General features: G+C 33.5%; 1 protein-coding gene across 1 annotated transcript in view; it reads right to left on the reverse strand.

The window, feature by feature from the left end:
- gbe1b (glucan (1,4-alpha-), branching enzyme 1b) overlaps positions 1-19,485 on the reverse strand; it is a 200,863-nt gene that overhangs the window by 61,636 nt on the left and 119,742 nt on the right. The window contains exons 11-13 of the mRNA XM_016238020.1: positions 12,859-12,969; positions 11,512-11,683; positions 3,943-3,949 (exon numbers count right to left, since the gene is read on the reverse strand). Of these exons, the coding sequence (XP_016093506.1) occupies positions 3,943-3,949; positions 11,512-11,683; positions 12,859-12,969 (290 nt within the window). The remainder of the gene's footprint in view (positions 1-3,942; positions 3,950-11,511; positions 11,684-12,858; positions 12,970-19,485) is intronic.

Below are 19,485 nucleotides of genomic sequence, written 5' to 3' on the forward strand. Positions count from 1 at the left end.
CACACACACACACACACACACACACACACACACACACACCCACACACACAGAAGTATTATGTACAAGTAGAAACTTTCTACTCCAAAAATAACTTTTCTCCAAAAACTCTTGTTAGTTTGACACTGTTAAGATAGCGTGTCCTTTTCTTCCTGATATCCGCATTCAGCATTTAATTGAAAATTCTGACGTTTCAAAAGGTCACCTCTGAAAAAGTACCAAATTTGAGTTTAAAATCCTCTCTGAACAATGACTGTGAGCAAAGAGTCGTCCAGTAACCTGCCCTCACCCTGAACGAACCTTTCCCTCTCAAAGCACCTCCTGCAGCGAATGTTCACTTCAAACTCACTGCCATTATCAAACCAAGACAAGAGAAGTGTACAGCTTCAAGATCTATTCCCAGAGTGTTTTTTTTTAGTTTATTTTCTAACAAATGAATGAATGCTAAATTAATCTGCAGACCCTTTATTCATAACATTTCTGAAAGAACAGAGAGAAACACCACAAACACACATGCATAATGAACTGGGAGACGAAAAGATAGGACTGAATAATGCATTATGAAATGCAAAATGACCTTGTGTGAGGGTTAAGTAACAGGAATAGAAAGGATTGCCTTTTGATGTACCACTTTTTATGTCTCTCATGGCACTATAAAATATGAGAAATTGCCAAGATTTTCCACCAGATTTAAGTAAAGGCCTATATTATATAATATATAACCATCTCTAAGGTCCAAAATAAACTTTTATTCAGCTGTCAACGACAAGCAATACAACTGTTATATAACATATATTTAAAATATACTACACAACAATAAATAATATTATTTTTGCTAACATTTTCTTTTAAATATATTTTAACCCATATTCTTTACTCCTTGGTGAAACCACATTGTCATGTAAAGTAAAGATGTAAAGATTTTCTTCCTTTCGTTTTCAAATTGGTGGTTTAATGCGAGGAATATTCCATTTCAATCATGACAACTCTCTGAAGATTTTAGCATGGTGATGGATATGACAATGTTAATGTAATTGGTCTTGGCGGAATAGATCTGCTACGCTGATGCTGAATTGCTGCTGCTGTTGGTTATTGCTGTAGTTGTAGATTATTGCTGCTGCTGCAAGCACGTACAGGAACTTGCTACTGCCAATGTATATGGCGATACGGTGCCATGAGTATTTAAGACATACTGCTGCTGCACAAATAGCATATAAAAAAACCCATAGCAGATCTATACAGGTGGAGCTGGGGAAGGTGGAGGGTTTCAGAGAAACTCTGAAAGCACGCTGCAGGAATCTCAAGTGAATGCTAGCCAGCCATATAAATGCAAGGCAGTAAGCTCATTGGCTGCATATGCAGCATGAACCAATCAGCTTGTGCCAAGTCATTTAACTCTCTGAATATCATCAGTTACGTTAACACCCTGTCAGAATGCGCCATCTAGAGTTTCATGACTGAACTATATATGTATTAAATTTATTTGGAAGCCTGGTCATTTTTTTAAAATCCTATAAATAATTTATATAATTTTTAAGCCATTTTGATGAAACACTCAAATTGTAACAAAAACTTGAATTTTTTTTTTTACACATATATATATATATATATATATATACACACACACACACACACATTTTACAAGTGACATAAACCCTGTTTAACAATAAAAAGTAAAGTATATTAAAATATTAAACATATAATATTTATTTTATTTATTTGGAAGCCTGGTTGGAATTTTATTTGGAATTTTTCAAAAATGTTATTAATGTTATTAAAAATGTAAATGTTATTTCTTTTTTTTATATAAATACTGCTTGTCTGTCTATTTTTTTTCTGCCATTTTCCATAACCTGGAAGAGGTTGACAGTCCCTACATTAGTGACTGACAGCAACAAATATCCTAAACAAAAGTGCATGTGATCAGAGCTGCATTTAACAATACATACACAACTGACTACCGTATTCTGCCGCTTTGTGCATAAATATTTAGTCATATCAGACGTTAACTGGCCTCTGCTGCAAAACACAATGGAGTCTTTGACAGGATCACAACAGCGGGGTTTCATTGTTTTCCAGCAGTCTGAGGGCACGATGAGCTCAGCCACGGAGCAGATGGCAGTGGAGATCACAGGCAGGACTGGAGACGAGAGCGAGCGAATACATTTGCAGGCCGAGCGTGAGCAGTGGAATAAAAGGCAAAGAGAGCGTTGTGACAGTCTTGTCAAGCGGAGTGATGAGATAATGAATCCGTCATCAGCTGACAAGACAACATCATAAAACAACAGTTGGGTAATTGAATTCCGAGGAGGCGCTTTGACAAGCAAGAGAACAGAGGCACAACAATGGTGATGAGGTAAGTTGTTTATTCAGAGCAAGAAGGAAGCAGACAAGAAGATGGAAATAAAAATGGATGCCTGGATGAGGTGGAACAGACGAGGAATGACAGAGCTTTCTAATGAAATAAATTACGCAGCTGTAAAAGAAGTATCGAAGCATAAGCAAACAGGGAGGAAGAACATGTGCTGTGACGATGAGGATGGCCTGAGGTCAGGATTAGAGATATTCGCTGATACAATGATGTATATGCTCACAAAACTTTAAACCAAGCTCTAAGCCAATATGCATGTGTCATAATCCTGTTTAAAAGTAACAGTAAAAAATACATTAAAATGTAGCTATCTGTTGTAAATACAACAGAAAAAATTCAGCTAAACAACTAAATTCAATCATTACATTTAATTTTTATATTATTATTTTTAATTTACTGAACATTTAATGTATTTCAATATTTTACAAGTGGTATATTATTAAATATACCACTAATACTATTACTCTAATTTAAATAATATAATATGATACAATAGTTATAGAATATACAGTAATAAATATAGTATAACATAGAATATAATATATATTACTATAAAAATGTAGCCAAGATCAGCAGAATTGTTTTTATATTATATTATATTTTATCTCTTCCATCTACACTTGACCCTCTAATACTAGCACTCTCTATTCTATTTCTATTTTATATATATGTTTTCTTTATTATTTATTAAAAAAGACCCTCTAACACTAGCGTTCTCTATTCTTTTGACTTGTTTTCTTTTTATTTATTAAAACAAACTGACCCTCTAACACTAGTGTTCTCTATTCTTTTTCTATTCTATCTATCTTCTTTCTTTTGATTTATTATTAACAAAAAAAAAAACTTGCTACGTGTACTGCATTAGACTAACCATTTTTGGTTCGATTGCTTTTATTGTCCTCATTTGTAAGTTGCTTTGAATAAAAGCGTCTGCTAAATGACTACATGTTAATGTAAAGTATATTTAATACTGAATATTTAATATATTTAAAGTGGTAGAATATTAATATTCTAAATATATAATATAATATAAAATAATGTAATATAATACACATTTAGATAATATCACAAAAATTCCATATAGGCTTCAAAAATAATTAATATAACACAACACAATATAATATAATAAAAGTTCTATATAAGGCTTAAAAAAAAGCATTTATTAAATTATTACTTTAGCAATTGGGACTTGAAATCTCACACTGTAGATTAACTGTGGGGTAAGGTTTAATTTTTTATATTATTAAAGTATTATCATTTTTAATATTATTATGTTTTCTATTTGAATATATTTTAAAACGTAATTTATTCTTGTGATGGCATTACTGAATTTTTAGCATCATTACATCTTTTCTTATTATTGATATTAATGCTGAAAACAGTTGTGCCTGCTAAATGTTTTAGATTTTTTTTTTACAGAACTCTGATGAATATAAAGTAAAAAAAAAAAACAGGGTTATTTGAAATATAAATATTTTATAAATGTCTTTACTGTTGATCAAATTAGTGCACGCTTGCTGAATAAAGTTATTTAAAAAAATTATAAAATAAACTAATAATAATAAAAAAAAGCTCATTTCCTGTTAGCTATCTGGAATAGACTTTTGCAGCCTTACAGTACGAAAAACAAATCTTGAGCCATATAGACACGACGGTGGAATATGAAACCACCATTAGCTCATTTAAAGGTGGTCAGACGTGAACAGCGGCCCTTCAAAGCGTCTGATACCTTGAAGCCGCAAAGCCGTGGGAGCCGGAGAGCTGCATTGTGGCGCAGGCCTCACGCTGGCAGATGAGATTCCCAATTGACACACACACAGAAATTCAATGCCAGGGAAAAGAGTGTGTAATACAGTTAGAAGTGAAGCAGAAGGTGTAGTCAAAGCTTAGTGTTTGCTTCGTCATGGTGAAGTGCTTCAAAGTCAGTGTTTGATTAAAAGCTGGATATAGAGCTGAAAAAACATCCCATGGTGCAAAGTCATACAGCCGTTAATTTCAGAGCTGATTTAATAGAAACAGATGGGGAAGTACATAACTTTGCTAAATTCAGCTACAGCAAATCAAATTATGAACATGAGTCTATGGAGGTTAGATTACATGCATTGAGCCTTGCTGCTTAGACGTTCAAATCAAGCTTGCAACATTTTACAGTGGAAATCCATCTTTAATCGCGGGGTTGTTTTTCAGCATTTTTGTGTATTTGAACCCTTTCCAACAATGACTAGAAAAACCATGCATTAAGAGCCTTTTGAGAAAGAAAACATTAAGACAACTTTTGAATTTGAAGGTCAGGGTAAACGTAACTTATTTTGTCTTCTGGGAAACATGCAAGCATCTTCTGTAGCTTGTGAAGGGCAGTACTAAATATATATACATGTCTACATTTTTCTTATTTTGCCTAAATATTGTGTGTGTGTATATACACAGTGGTGTGAAAAAGTGTTGGCCCCCTTCCTGTTTTTTTTTTTTTTTTTTGCATATTTGTCACACTTAAAAGATTCAGATCATCAAACACATTTTAATATTACACAAAGATAATGCAAGTAAATACAAAATGCAGTTTTTAAATAATTATTTATTTTATTAAGGGAAAAAAGCTGTCCAAACCTGCCTGGCCCTACGTGAAAAAGTAATTGCCCCCTAAATCTAACAACTGGTTGTGCCACGCTTTGCAGCAACAACTGCAATCAAGTGTTAGCGATAACTGGCAATGAGTCTTTCACATCGCTGTGGAGGAATTTTGGCCCACTCTTCTTTGCAGAATTGTTTTAATTCAGCCACATTGGAGGGTTTTCGAACGCGAATGGACTGTTTAAGCACCTCAATCGGATTTAAGTCCGGACTTTGATTTGGCCACTCCAAAACCTTAATTTAGTTTTTCTTGAGCCATTCAGAGGTGGACTTGCTGGTGTGTTTGTGATCATTGTCCTGCTACATAACCCAAGTGCGCTGGAGCTTGAGGTCACAAACTAATGGCTGGACATTCTCCTTTAGGATTTTCTGATAGAGTGCAGAATTCATGGTTCCGTCAATTATGGCAAGTCGTCCAGGACCTGAAGCTGCAAAGCAGCCCCAGACCATCACACTACCACCACCATGTTTGACTGTTGCTACGTAGACATCGTTTACGCCTTAAGAGCCCCCCCCCCCCGGCTCTTAAGGCATCGTTTTTCCTTCTGGAGCATCAGTGAGCATTTTAACCTACTGTAATAGTTGCATATGAGTCCGTACAAAATAAAATAAAATAAACAAAAAAATAACATGCATTTTGTTTGATCCCTCTTATTTTGGTAAAATAATTTACATTTTGCAGATTCTGCAAGGTTTATGCAAATTTAACTGACCTTAACTGTATCTGTAGACATGATATTTCAACATTATCTGTGCAAAATACTGCTTTTTGTGTGTTTTTATTGGCAACAATTAACACATTCATCTTGGTTTTCCAACTCGGGTGTGACGTCATTTCCAACTCCACCATCCAACTTTCAATGTAAATTGAATCCAAAATAAAAGATATTGGTTCATCAAAGTAAATATTGATTAAAACTGAGAAAATAATATTGAAAACCCAGTCCTAGCTGACATGTTTACTTCTTGTAGCTTATTCACACTGTATGTATGAAATGGACACTGACAAAGTCAAAATGCACCATTGGAGAAACACTAATTAAGCGCCACTAATTTGGTCAATGATTTTGTCATCCAAAATATTTTTTATGCATTTTCAGTTGCCAAAATTTCATAATGACTATTACTAAGCACTTCGTATTCAGGTTTAGTTGTGTTTGGATTTAAGCACAGAATAGAGGGTCATAACTTTAGAATATTTTAGTGAACCAGTCAACTTCTTATGAAGAGGAGACAACTTCTTCCTTTTCAAATGAAAACAGTCTTTCAGGACCTTCAATGTAAAGCACTAGAGATAGTCGAGAGCTGGCCTTGAAACAAGGTTGTCTGGAAAACACGAGCAGCCATTAGCATACGCAAACACTGAGCTAGATGAGATGATCATTTTAAAATGTGATTCAGGATTAATCCCGATGACCTATAGCTGAATCACATACAACCCCATTTTCAGAGACCAATCAGTTTAGTTTATCCTCCCCTTCATCTTACACAAACACAACACACATTTAGAGCTGAACGCGAGTCCACTCTTTACGTTAAATAAATCTATAATGAAAATGCAGTTACTTGGGCCTTTATCATGACAAATATCAAAACAGGCCAACAGCCATTTGTTTAGGAAATGACTTTGGACTTCATGACTACCGCAAGCTCCCAGCCAATTATGCTCATTTCCTCTATCTCGCACTCAATTTTTCAGGTTTGAGCACTCTTTGCCTGTCTCTTTTATTTATTCTCCTCTGTTCCAGCTCTGTCTTAACAGAGGTAACATATTAATTATATGACAAACCTAGATCTATATATTTTCATTCTACTGGGTTGTGTGTTAAGGTGTGTTCATATTAGAAATCTTTTAGTTACATTTTCCGTGAATTGTCTATTGTCAATAGGGTGTGAGATAATGACAAAAAAATTATATCTTGATATATTTTAGTGGAATATATTTAGTGGAATTTAGTTGATAACGATAATAAAACAATATTTTGCTGAGTGTGTTATTGTGCTGGTATCTTGGCAGGATATGATGGTAACAAGGGTAATTTCTTCTAACCTTATTCAATGCATGCATTAATTATATCTTGATATATTTTAGTGGAATATATTTAGTGGAATTTAGTTGATAACGATAATAAAACAATATTTTGCTGAGTGTGTTATTGTGCTATCTTGGCAGGATATGATGGTAACAAGGGTAATTTCTTCTAACCTTATTCAATGCATGCATTATCCTCTGTGTCAAATTCTTACATTTATTCAATAAATTCAATTTGAATAGTAATATATTATAAAGGGCTGTTACCAATCAAATGACATCAGTATCAACACAATTTATCTTTGCAATGTAAGGACATGAATGCATTTAACCTGCAGTTACAAATCTATAAATAATGTGTTGATGTTTTAAAAACAATGTTGAATACTGATATTTTAAATGATTTTGAAAAGAAAAAAAGAGAGAGCAAAATATACTTTAAATATAAAATTTAAATTGCCAGTAGGTGGCGGCAAGTCACTGCATGAATGAGTTATTGAGTCATTCATTCCACTGATTTGTTTAAACAGGCTCTAGACTCATTCCTCCCACTGGTCGCTCTTTTGCGACTAACTTTCTCAGTTGGTCGCATCAGCACATAATTTGGTTTGGTCGCAATTTTTTTTTTTTATTATTATTTATTTATTATTATTTTGCTACAACATGGGATTAGTCAATGCATGCTGATTAACTGTTATCATAGTTTATACTTATATGGTAATGAAAGTAGTTAACATTCAACCCGTTCTTTTTCAACAGTAGCATTATTTGTGATTTGAATTTTGTGAATGGGATTTCCTCTTTTGCTGTGTTATAAGGATGTTATTTGGATGCTTTCACTTTCGAATTTGCGATCTTGTTGTCACATTTTTAAAGAAAATATAATTGTCTGTTTTGCTATTTATACACCTTTCACTATTTAAGACTAAAACAAAAGACAGATTCATTGTTATTCTTAATTAAAAAGCACAACAATAAAAATGTAGGCTACAATGACAAACTAGCTTACATAACGTTTATTAACAAAAATGAATAAGATGAGGCATGCTGTATTATATACACCGACTAATAAATTACAGAATGTTTAGCAAACATTATAAAAAAAATAAAAGAAAGCCTCAATAGCGTAATGCGAGGTAAACAGCAAAGATAACAAGCTTTTCAAAATGAAAACAAAAAGAAAAGTAAAACTAAACTTGCTGTCGGTGACAGGACTTCAACTTCTCTGGTTTAAGAAGCGGTCTTTTACTTTACTTTAGCTTGAAACTATGTTTCACAACAAAATGCACGCGAGAAGTGATAAGGAAATAATGCAAGATCACACGTGAGATCAGAGTTCTCGTGCAAGACTGGAAATGTCATTAAAATTGTAGCCCGCAAGAAGTTCGCAATACAAACAGTCGACCAAATATTCCTCCATTTCTTGCGTCTATATAGACCAAGAAGGAGCCTTTCTCTGGACTGAAGACATGCTTGCTGGTATTGTGGTCTATAACTCCTCCCCGAACTTCCCGTATCTTGCTCTCTCATTCGCTGTAGGTCATCAAAACCAATGCATTTTTTCAGTCAAAACTCATTTCACACAGCAGGCCGACCCAGGTCCAGATATTTAGCTTGCCAAATGTTTCACAGGCATCGCAACGCGTCTGCGATTCTCTCAGATCTCGTCTTTGATAATTCACACTGCGTGATTGTCACTCGTGTAAACGAGCACCGATTTGCCTCTGATTTCAAGCATTTGTCTGTGATTTTGCAAAACCTGTCAAGCATGTGAAAATCAGGGCTAAAATTGAACAGTGTGAACTCGGCATAAGGAAACACAGCGGTGAGTCAGAGACGCAAACAGTTCTGCTGTGGCTTGTTTGAAACCGTTTTCGTTGGTGAGCAAAAACAGGAACTGTTGTGTGTAAAACGCAAGTCATTTTAGTTCACCCAAAATGAAAATTCTGTCATTAATTACGCACCCTCGTGTCGTTCCAAACCCATAAGACCTTCGTTCATCTTCGGAACACAAATTAAGATATTTTTTTATAAAGAGCATGAATAGGCAACTTTGAGCAAAATGTATTTATTTATTTTACTTTTAAAAAATGAACAGACAATAAGTGAGACAGAAAACTAAAATTTAGATTTGATGATTAATTTTGAACCTTTTAATTATCTTTTAATTATTTTGTAAGACGTTTTTATGTCATTTTTTCAGGAATAAGCATGTCAGAAATGTGGATAATGCATAGTACTTCATCCCTGTTGTACTAAAAGTTTAAATGGGAGGAATGTTTCAAGTCCAGATAAATCTTAAAGATCCTGGGTCCCCACAATTCATTTTGTCCTCTATAGAGGGCATTCGCTTTTACATATCATTGTTTTACATCCTGGATTGTACTACAGTAAAATATTTTTTTTTAATAAAAATTAAAAATAAAATAAAATAGTCATGTGTTTGACATCTCTTTGGCATAAAACTAATACAAAATATAAAAAATAATAAAATAATAAAAATAAAATAAAAAAGCAATAGTCATGTTTTTTTAGATCTCTTTGACAAAAAAAAAAATAACTAAACAAATAAATAAAATAAATTAATATTCTGTCATGTTTTTAGATATTTTTGACATAAAAAAATGATAGAAATATAAACAAACAAAATAAATAAATAAAATATACAATTATAAAAATTGTCACGTTTTTGACATCTCTCAAAACGTGTATGATGGCTACATGTCACATCTGAAGATCTTTTAGAGAGTTGAACAAAGTATGTTTTCTTTCGAGCAAACATACCCACTGTCCCTTTACATTCCTTCTAGCCTTTGGCTTTCAGAGGCTTAACCGACTGAAAAATATATATTCAGCTGGGGCACAGCACCATTAGGACAGTAATTTCAGTCAGCAGACAAAAGCTTTTTACAGATATACTACAAGTGAAGAGTAGAAAGTGTCTACATCAGGCAGTCCACATCTGTAGCTGTCATTACTGTTAGTGGTATTGGCAGAACAAGAACAGCAGTAAACAATAACAGCACTCCTGTGTGCATCATGGATGAGTCTGCCCATATGCTCACAAACACAAGCTAATCTGTGGGGTTTGGGTCGTGTGTGTGATATGAATATAGCCTTGGCTGGGGAAAAGACTGTCTCTTTTAAACAGAACCGGTGAGTTCATTTATGTAATGTGGCAGTACAGCGTCAGCACCTGGTCAGTAGGTGGGGCTAGTACACTGCTTGGGCTGATTATTGACCAAGCTGATGGTCAACCACTTACAGTAACAATCACGACTTCATAAATATTACAAATAGCTGTAATAATCATCCGATGATGTGTCAAGCCAAAATGGCGCTATTAATGATATACAATAGTGATTGGATTTTGAAAAGACAGAATTAAATACCAGACTGCAGCAAGATCTGAATATGAGCTTGCTAAAACGATACCTATAAAAGGCTAATCCAGCTGGTTAACATTTCCCAATAGCCCATTCGGCCTAAGCAACATCAATGCACAATGTAATGTGTATATAGTGCAATGTACTATGTAAACATAATGTCGATTTAGAATTAAAGGCATGTGTTACAAAATAACAATTAAAACAAATTATTTAAATTTAAGAATTTAAAACAAAGTCAAATAACACAAATTAAACACAAAATAAAACAAAATGAAAAAGTACCATAAAACAAAACAAAACAAAAAAACAAAGCAAAGCAAAACAAAAACATGAAATAAAACAAAAAATAAATAAATACATAAATAAATAAATAAATAAAAACAAGCTGCAAAAATGGCAGTAACAGGTTTGTATATTTAGACAAAACTAGGACTAGCAAGGCTGGGAACATAAATAGTTTGTAGTTATTCATAACTATTAAAAATACATATTTGAGTTATTATATCAAATGATGTTGTAATATTGTAATTATAGGGTAAAATCAAGAAGGTCAATACCTCTGATGTGGGACAGGTCAGGGGGAATACAGATATTTGCTGTGTTCAAAACTAGCTACTTTCAATGATACTTGTATGGTAGACAACGGTTTATCTAACATATCTAATATTTGTAACAACAAAAAACACAGGATATGCCTCTAATGCTAAAGAAAAGTAATGGCACACTGAATTCAAGGAATGTGTCAAAGCAACGAAATGAAACGAAACAAAAAACAAACTAAAATAAAACAAAAAGTAAAACGAAACAATACAAAACAAACAACAAATACAAAGCAAAGCAACAATAAAAAACAAAAAGACAAACAACAATAAACACAAAAGGTCAAAGTATAGGCCTATCTTCTAACTAACTAAATTACAGCAGTTTTTATGCAAGCAACCTTGACTAATGATATCAAAAGACATTTTCGTTTCTTTTGTTATCACTAGTTTTTTGTTTTTTTTGATACATTGTTGCAAAGATAATCCACCAACGTCCTACATGTCCAAATGTGGGCCTTTTTTTTTTTTTTTTTGTTGCAAAGACTCACCCATGAAGTTTAGGTAGCCCTCTCCTCCCAGGCCGTGGGTAAGCAGTCGGATCATCTTGTGGAGCTGGATGCCCCGATCAATAACGGAGTTCATGGGAATCAAAGCGCTCATGTTGGTGTACATATCCTTGTCCATCAGCCAGAAGGCCAGTGTTTTGTCTCCCACCAGGGCCTGACAGAATAGCAGATCAACAACATGAACACACAATTCACATACGGTGAAATGTTTGCTGGTTGATGAATAGCTTTTGATTGGTTGCACTTGTTAATGGGGAAAAACAGGGGAACAGCTACCGTTTGTCCGGTTCTACACAAAAATAGGACACTAAAAAACAAGAATGAATACTGTCCTAATTTTAATGATGCAAAACTGCATGTTACCACTGAAGGTGAAATTGTAGAGTAAATTGATTGGCCCATAAACCAAAGTATGAGCAACAGTAATAGTGATGTTTGCCTTAACAAACAGCATCCAATAATAATTTGACCTTTTTGTCACACTTTTATGGATTGATATTATGAGAAACAGGACAGAAATGAAGTAGTAAAGTTAGACGAAGTAGATGTTAATCACTAAGGTAAATGTTGCAAACTGTATTTGAATAGAAAATGCTCAATTTGCAATAAATAAATAAATTAAATAAAAAGCAGACAGACAGACGATAGATAGATAGATAGATAGATAGACGATAGATAGACGATAGATAGATAAATAGATAGATAGACAGCTGGATAGATGGATAGATGGATAGATGGATAGATAGATAGATAGATAGATAGATAGATTTCCTGAATATATACTTAAACATTTGAAATAATTAAACAAATAATAATAATCAAACCTCCTACATAAGCACCACAACGTAGTATGTTGCAACCACCAAGACAAGGTCCTGACGTCCATTAATATTTTAACACATCCTATGCAGTTTCACATAGGATCTGCCATTCTGATGGAAACTTTATTGCAATGCTAAACAGTTGGTCTATTGATGTAAGTGATGAAGTGTCAAAGTAAAGTTTTACTAGTTTTAGCACGTTTCAACTCAGACTCACTTAAGTGTCTCATATTGAGTAGAACAAATCATTATTCCCAGACCTTGGAAACACTACACAGAGGAAAAAACAAAGAGGAGAAAGGAAGACAGGAAAAAAACAACAACAACAATCGGCTCTAGCCGTGGTGTTAGAATGAGTACAAACAGGATGGATGTGTTCATTTCTCATTTCACCCTTGTCCCTAGAGGACTACAACCTGTTGTGACACCAATTTCCATTCCCAATGACATATTGATTACTTTTCCTTGACTCTACACCGGAGGAATGGAGGTTTCCGGACGGCAGTACCTGGTCGTGGCTTTCGGCGTAAGCGATGCATTTCTCGCCGTATCGCCTGTTGGTCATTGTGTACACGATGTTTCCCATGTTCCAGTCTTCATCCTTGAACTCCTTAAGGATCTGAGAATGGAAGAGAAGGAATAAATAAATAAATGGGAAACGAGTAAACGAGCAGAAACAATTCTCTCAGTACTTCATGAACAAGTCTTTCATTCTTTCTTGCTTATTCTTATTCTTATTCTCTCGTCATTTGATCGCTATTTTGACATAAACATCCACTGGTGTCTGTCTGGCTTGTTGGTCTAGCCGAAAGCCAGATTTAATTTTCTTTCTACAAGCTTGGGCGCCATTTCTACAGTATATGAATCCATCATACTGCGGTAATGCACTCTACAGTTGGATTATGAAAGAGATTAGGGCAGTGATGTTAGCTCTTGTTTACTGAACTGACATTTAAGTCACTGAAAATCTTTTCCTCAGATCATAGCTCTCAAATGTCATTTTTCAAGTTAAATTATTTTTCTTTCTTTTTTTTTTATCATAATTCAAATGATGTCCTACTAAATATTTGAATGTTTAACCATTAAAGTTGTTAGCAGTTCCTCAGGACAAACCTGCTATTTAATTTAAAAACAGTTCCTGAATATTATAATAAATTAGCAAAATTAATTAATTAATTAATTAAATATTAGTTATAGTATTTTAAATTATAGTATTTTCTTGAATACAACTCCTAAATGTGTATTTCAAATACCCTAATTATTAATCCATTATTAAATATTAAACATTTTAATAAATGCAATTCCGGAATATTATTTACACTTTTCAATATACTAATTCATATATATATATATATATAACACATTTCCTTAAACTAATTTCTTCATTATTATTTACATATTTCAATATACAAATTCTTAATCAAGTATTAAGTGAAATAAACAATCCATTTGCAAAACATAAATAGTACACATTTTCTTAAAACGCATTTCTTCAATATTATTTACATACTCCAATATATACATTTAATAACATTCTAAACCATCAAAATACGTACCAATACCAATTCTTTATAAAGTATTAATCTTTCAAACAAATAATAACTTTGCAAAATATATAACTATCACACATTTTCCTAAATGCATTTCTTGAATATTACTTACATAGTCCAATATATAAATTTAATAACATTCTAAATCATTGAAATAAGTGATAAATACATTTGCAAAAAAAGTCAATATATTTTCTCCCCCCACAATTTCCTTAATATTGTTCACATATTTCAATATACTAATTCTTAAAGTATTCATTAATTATAACATTTATAAATGCATGTGAAAATGTAAATATTATACATTTACGAGTATTACATTATTATACGCATTAAATGCAAAAAAATAAATAAATTGCATGTGGATATATTTCAATGGAAGTTCAATTACCATAAACAGCTGAGGCAAAATAAGTTTAATAACTGAAATTGGTTAAATTGTTATTGATGATCTATTAAACACTTATTGTGGATGCATATTTGGATCAATGCATGTAAATGTCACATTAAATGACTATTAAAATATTGCTTCAAGAACAAATGGTACATCCAAATTAGGTGTAGTACTGGTACAGAACTAACTAGTACTTATTAACTACCTAGTATAACCTTACAAACAGCTGGTGCAACCCTACCCAGAAGAATCGTATCAACTATCTTTATGCATGGAATGTCATGAGGGTGAATAAAATAATGACATGATCTTATAATTACAGTCCATCCCAATAAAGATGTCACCACGTGATAATAACATTCAATCAACAGTCCGCTGCTGCTGCACGCATACCATCACATGGCGAGGTAACAGGAAAGCTATATGCTAATGTATAAAACGCTGTGAGGAAGTCATTATTCTGACATCTGTGTCACGTCTCTGGCACAGAACGACTGGAAAGAGTCAACCGTCCTTAGTTAAGAGTCAACATCCTCCGCTCCAAAACCTGAGACTTTTCTCACCACAACTCATCATCCAACTCTCACTCAAATGTCTTCCAACTCTACTTTTCACCCTTAGCCCTGTGACGGTAAGCACATCTCAGCGTCTTTCAGTGAGAAGATTTCACCGCAACAGAACAGAGACGTTCAGCTTGTGGGAAGACGGAAAAACTTGGGGACAGTGTGTCCAACACGAATTTGAAAACCTGCCATCAATGCAGCTCAGTTTATTTCCCAAAAACAGGACGTGACTCAAACATCCACTTTATGGAGTGCAAAAACAAATTGAAAAAAGAATTGTACATAATTGTATTGAATGCACATTTGTAGTGTACTTCATATCTTAAAAGTATATTTTTAATAAATTGTACTTGCTGATAATTAGTGCTGTCAAACGATTAATCGCGATTAATCGCATCCAAAATAAAAGTTTGTGTTTACATAATATATGTATGTGTACTGTGTTTATTTATATTATACATTTTGAAAATATTTACATGTATATACATTTATATATTCATATTATACATAAATATATTTAATACATGAACATAATATTTTTCTTAAATATATACATGCATGTGTTTGTATTTATATAAACATAATAAATATACACAGTACACACTCTTATATTATGTGAACAAAAACGTTTATTTTGGATGCGATGAATCGCGATTAATCGTTTGACAGCACTAGTGATAATATAATACTAATGATTCAAAAGTAATAAATCAAGAATGAAAGTTTGCTGAACATTTACTCACCCTCAGGCCATCCAAAATGTAGATGGGTTTGTTTCTTCATCAGAACAGATTTGGAGAAATGTAGCATTACATCACTTGCTCACCAACGGATCCTCTGCAGTGAATGGGTGCCGTCAGAATGAGAGTCCAAACAGCTGATAAAAACATCACAATAATCCACAAGTAATTCACACCACTCCAGTTCATCTGTTAATGTCTTGTGAAGCCAAAAACTTCATGTTTGAAACAAACAAATCCATCAAAATGTTTGTTTTTTTTGCTAAACTTCAAACTGTTCCTAAAATACTAGTCCTCTGTCCATAATATTGCTTTCTCCAGTGAAAAAGGATCTCATCTGAATCAGGCAAGAAATAGGCACAAACCAAGCACCGTAAACAAATACTGTATGTTTTTATGGATTATGGACTGATATTTTGGCCAGAAGTAATGGTTTAAAGTTAAAATGTTTTAATGATGAATTTGTTTCTTACAAACATGCAGGTTTTAATTCACAAGACATTAATTGATGGACTGGAGTGGTGTGGATTACTTGTGGATTATTGTGATGTTTTTATCATCTGTTTGGACTCTCGTTCTGACGGCACCCATTCACTGCAGAGGATCCATTGGTGAGCAAGTGATGCAATGACAAACGTCTCCACATCGGTTCAATGAAGAAACAATCTAATCTATATCTTGGATGGGTTAAAAAAAGCACAGGTTTTAGCTACTTGCATTTAATATTAATTACAATTCTAAAACATTTTATTTAATTTCAATTGTGTCAACACTTAAACATTACGCTCAGTTGACACTTAAATAAAAAAGTCGTTTAAAAGTTTATCAGTAAGATTTAAATTTTTTTTATTTATTTATTATTTTTTTTAAAGTATTTTATGCTCATCAAAGCTACATTAATTTGATCAAAAATACAGAAAAACCCCCAGAAATCTTTATCACTTTTTTATCAATTTAACACTTTTGAATAAAACAATTCCTTTCAAAAAATAAAAATAAAAAAATGTACAGACCCCAAACTTTTGAACGTAAGTGTATATTGTTAGAAAATATTTCTATTTTGAATAAATCCTGTTCTTTTTAACTTTTTATTCATCAAAGAATCCTGAAAAAAGTATCACAGGTTCCAAATAAAATATTAAGCAGCACAACTGTTTGGAAACATTGATAATAAATCAGTATATCAGAATGATTTCAGAAGGATCATGTGACACTGAAGACTGGAGTAATGATGTTTATTTATTTATTATTTTTTTAAAAGTATTTTATGCTCATCAAAGCTACATTAATTTGATCAAAAATACAGAAAAACCCCCAGAAATCTTTATCACTTTTTTATCAATTTAACACTTTTGAATAAAACAATTCCTTTCAAAAAATAACAATAAAAAAATGTACAGACCCCAAACTTTTGAACGTAAGTGTATATTGTTAGAAAATATTTCTATTTTGAATAAATCCTGTTCTTTTTAACTTTTTATTCATCAAAGAATCCTGAAAAAAGTATCACAGGTTCCAAATAAAATATTAAGCAGCACAACTGTTTGGAAACATTGATAATAAATCAGTATATCAGAATGATTTCAGAAGGATCATGTGACACTGAAGACTGGAGTAATGATGCTGAAAATTCAGCTTTGCATTGAAAGAATAAATTACAGTTTAAAGTGTATTAAAGTAGAAAATACACTTTTTTCTGTATTTGTGATCAAATAAATACAGCCTTGATGAGTAGAAGAGATTTCACTTTTTCATTATTTGTCATTATTATTTCTGTTATTATTTTTTAACAAATATGTTGACGTGCATTTCTTTTTTTTCACAAGCGAAACAATGCCAAACAATGCAATTTTAAGATAAAAAGCAGCGCCTGACAGAGAAAACTCCTTTACACTGTTGTCTGTAGTTTTACTGACAAAAACATCTCAAGTTCTACACATCAGCAACTTTCCAGCGGCAAACAAGGCGGGAGGAAAGACTTTTTTGTATCCCTCATATCACTCATGGCGATTTGTTTTCATTGTGTGTCTTCACCCCCCACACACACACTCACACACACCCCTCGGGCCCCCTGTGCAGCAGACTGACTGACAGCAGCGAGGGAAGCCCATGAGAGTGACAGGCAGCCATGTGCTGGGAGAGATTGCACCTGACAGGTGACTGACATGCAGGAAAACCTTTATATTAGCCCACAGCCAAACAATCAATGAAGAGACAAAAAAAGGCAGGGGTGTTGTAAGCGTCACTACCGCTGCAATGAAGAGTCTGCTGAAATGAGAACTGAAAGCCATCGCTCTTCATCTTCAGCCATCTCTTCATTTATCACTCAGGGTTTGTTCTCAGGGGAAATGTCTGTTCGGGAAACCTTTGAATCACACGATGTGACACCTTCAAAATATCTTATATTTAAACAAACCTGTTGCAGGCTGGTGTATAACTGTGTTTGTTACAGTAAAAACACACTGTTGTCTGTAGTTTTACTGACAAAAACATCTCAAGTTCTACACATCAGCAACTTTCCAGCGGCAAACAAGGCGGGAGGAAAGACTTTTTTGTATCCCTCATATCACTCATGGCGATTTGTTTTCATTGTGTGTCTTCACCCCCCACACACACACTCACACACACCCCTCGGGCCCCCTGTGCAGCAGACTGACTGACAGCAGCGAGGGAAGCCCATGAGAGTGACAGGCAGCCATGTGCTGGGAGAGATTGCACCTGACAGGTGACTGACATGCAGGAAAACCTTTATATTAGCCCACAGCCAAACAATCAATGAAGAGACAAAAAAAGGCAGGGGTGTTGTAAGCGTCACTACCGCTGCAATGAAGAGTCTGCTGAAATGAGAACTGAAAGCCATCGCTCTTCATCTTCAGCCATCTCTTCATTTATCACTCAGGGTTTGTTCTCAGGGGAAATGTCTGTTCGGGAAACCTTTGAATCACACGATGTGACACCTTCAAAATATCTTATATTTAAACAAACCTGTTGCAGGCTGGTGTATAACTGTGTTTGTGTCGATTGCAGGTTACAGAACAAGAATAATGGCCAAACAGAATAAGGACAAACAAACAACGTATAAGACATACGATATAAGAATTTTACTCAAATGTAGTAAGGCAGATCAAAATGATTCACTAGGATTAACCCCATTATTTATGAATTGGTTTGTATGTTTGTTTATTAATGAATTTGCATTTAATCCCACAAAAAGCACAATGTTCTAATTTTGCGGTGTTGAATTATTGCATGTATATTGCATGTCAATATCTTCTGGGAAAATGAAGATAATTGCTAATAAAGCCATTACATGATGGCAGACTAGTAACTGTACTGAATAGACAGAGAACAGCTTTAGAAGTCAAAATATTGTTTGCTGCATTCCCATATCTCTGAACATAAGCCTGTAATAATAATAATAACAACAACAACAATTAATAAATACAACTTTTCCTTTCAGTCAGTTAGATTAAACAAAGTTTAAATACATTTTAATTTTAAGTAACCAAAGTTTAAAATGAGAAATATCAACAACAACAATAATAATAATACATTATTATTATTATTGTCTTTGTTGTTGCTACTGTTTTATTCACAGAGAATATGATTGAAGTGCATTTCAAACTTGTGAATGAGATTAAAACAAAGGTGTGTCTGTCTGATCACTTCATCCCAGTATATTGGGTCACACATATAAAACGTGAATGTACGGAGTCTTATTCCTGTATAACTACACCCACAACTCCCTTTTACAGAACTATTAAATTTACTGTACTTTTACTACCAGCATCAGAAATAAACTCATTTGAATCTTTCAGGATGTGAAATTCCTGTGATGCTTTTTAATATACAGACTGAAATTGTTGGCCATTTATCACATCCTACATC

Source organism: Sinocyclocheilus grahami, unplaced genomic scaffold (genome assembly GCF_001515645.1).
Source record: "Sinocyclocheilus grahami isolate Dianchi unplaced genomic scaffold, SAMN03320097.WGS_v1.1 scaffold529.1, whole genome shotgun sequence".
In the NCBI taxonomy this organism is placed as follows: Eukaryota; Metazoa; Chordata; class Actinopteri; order Cypriniformes; family Cyprinidae; genus Sinocyclocheilus; species Sinocyclocheilus grahami.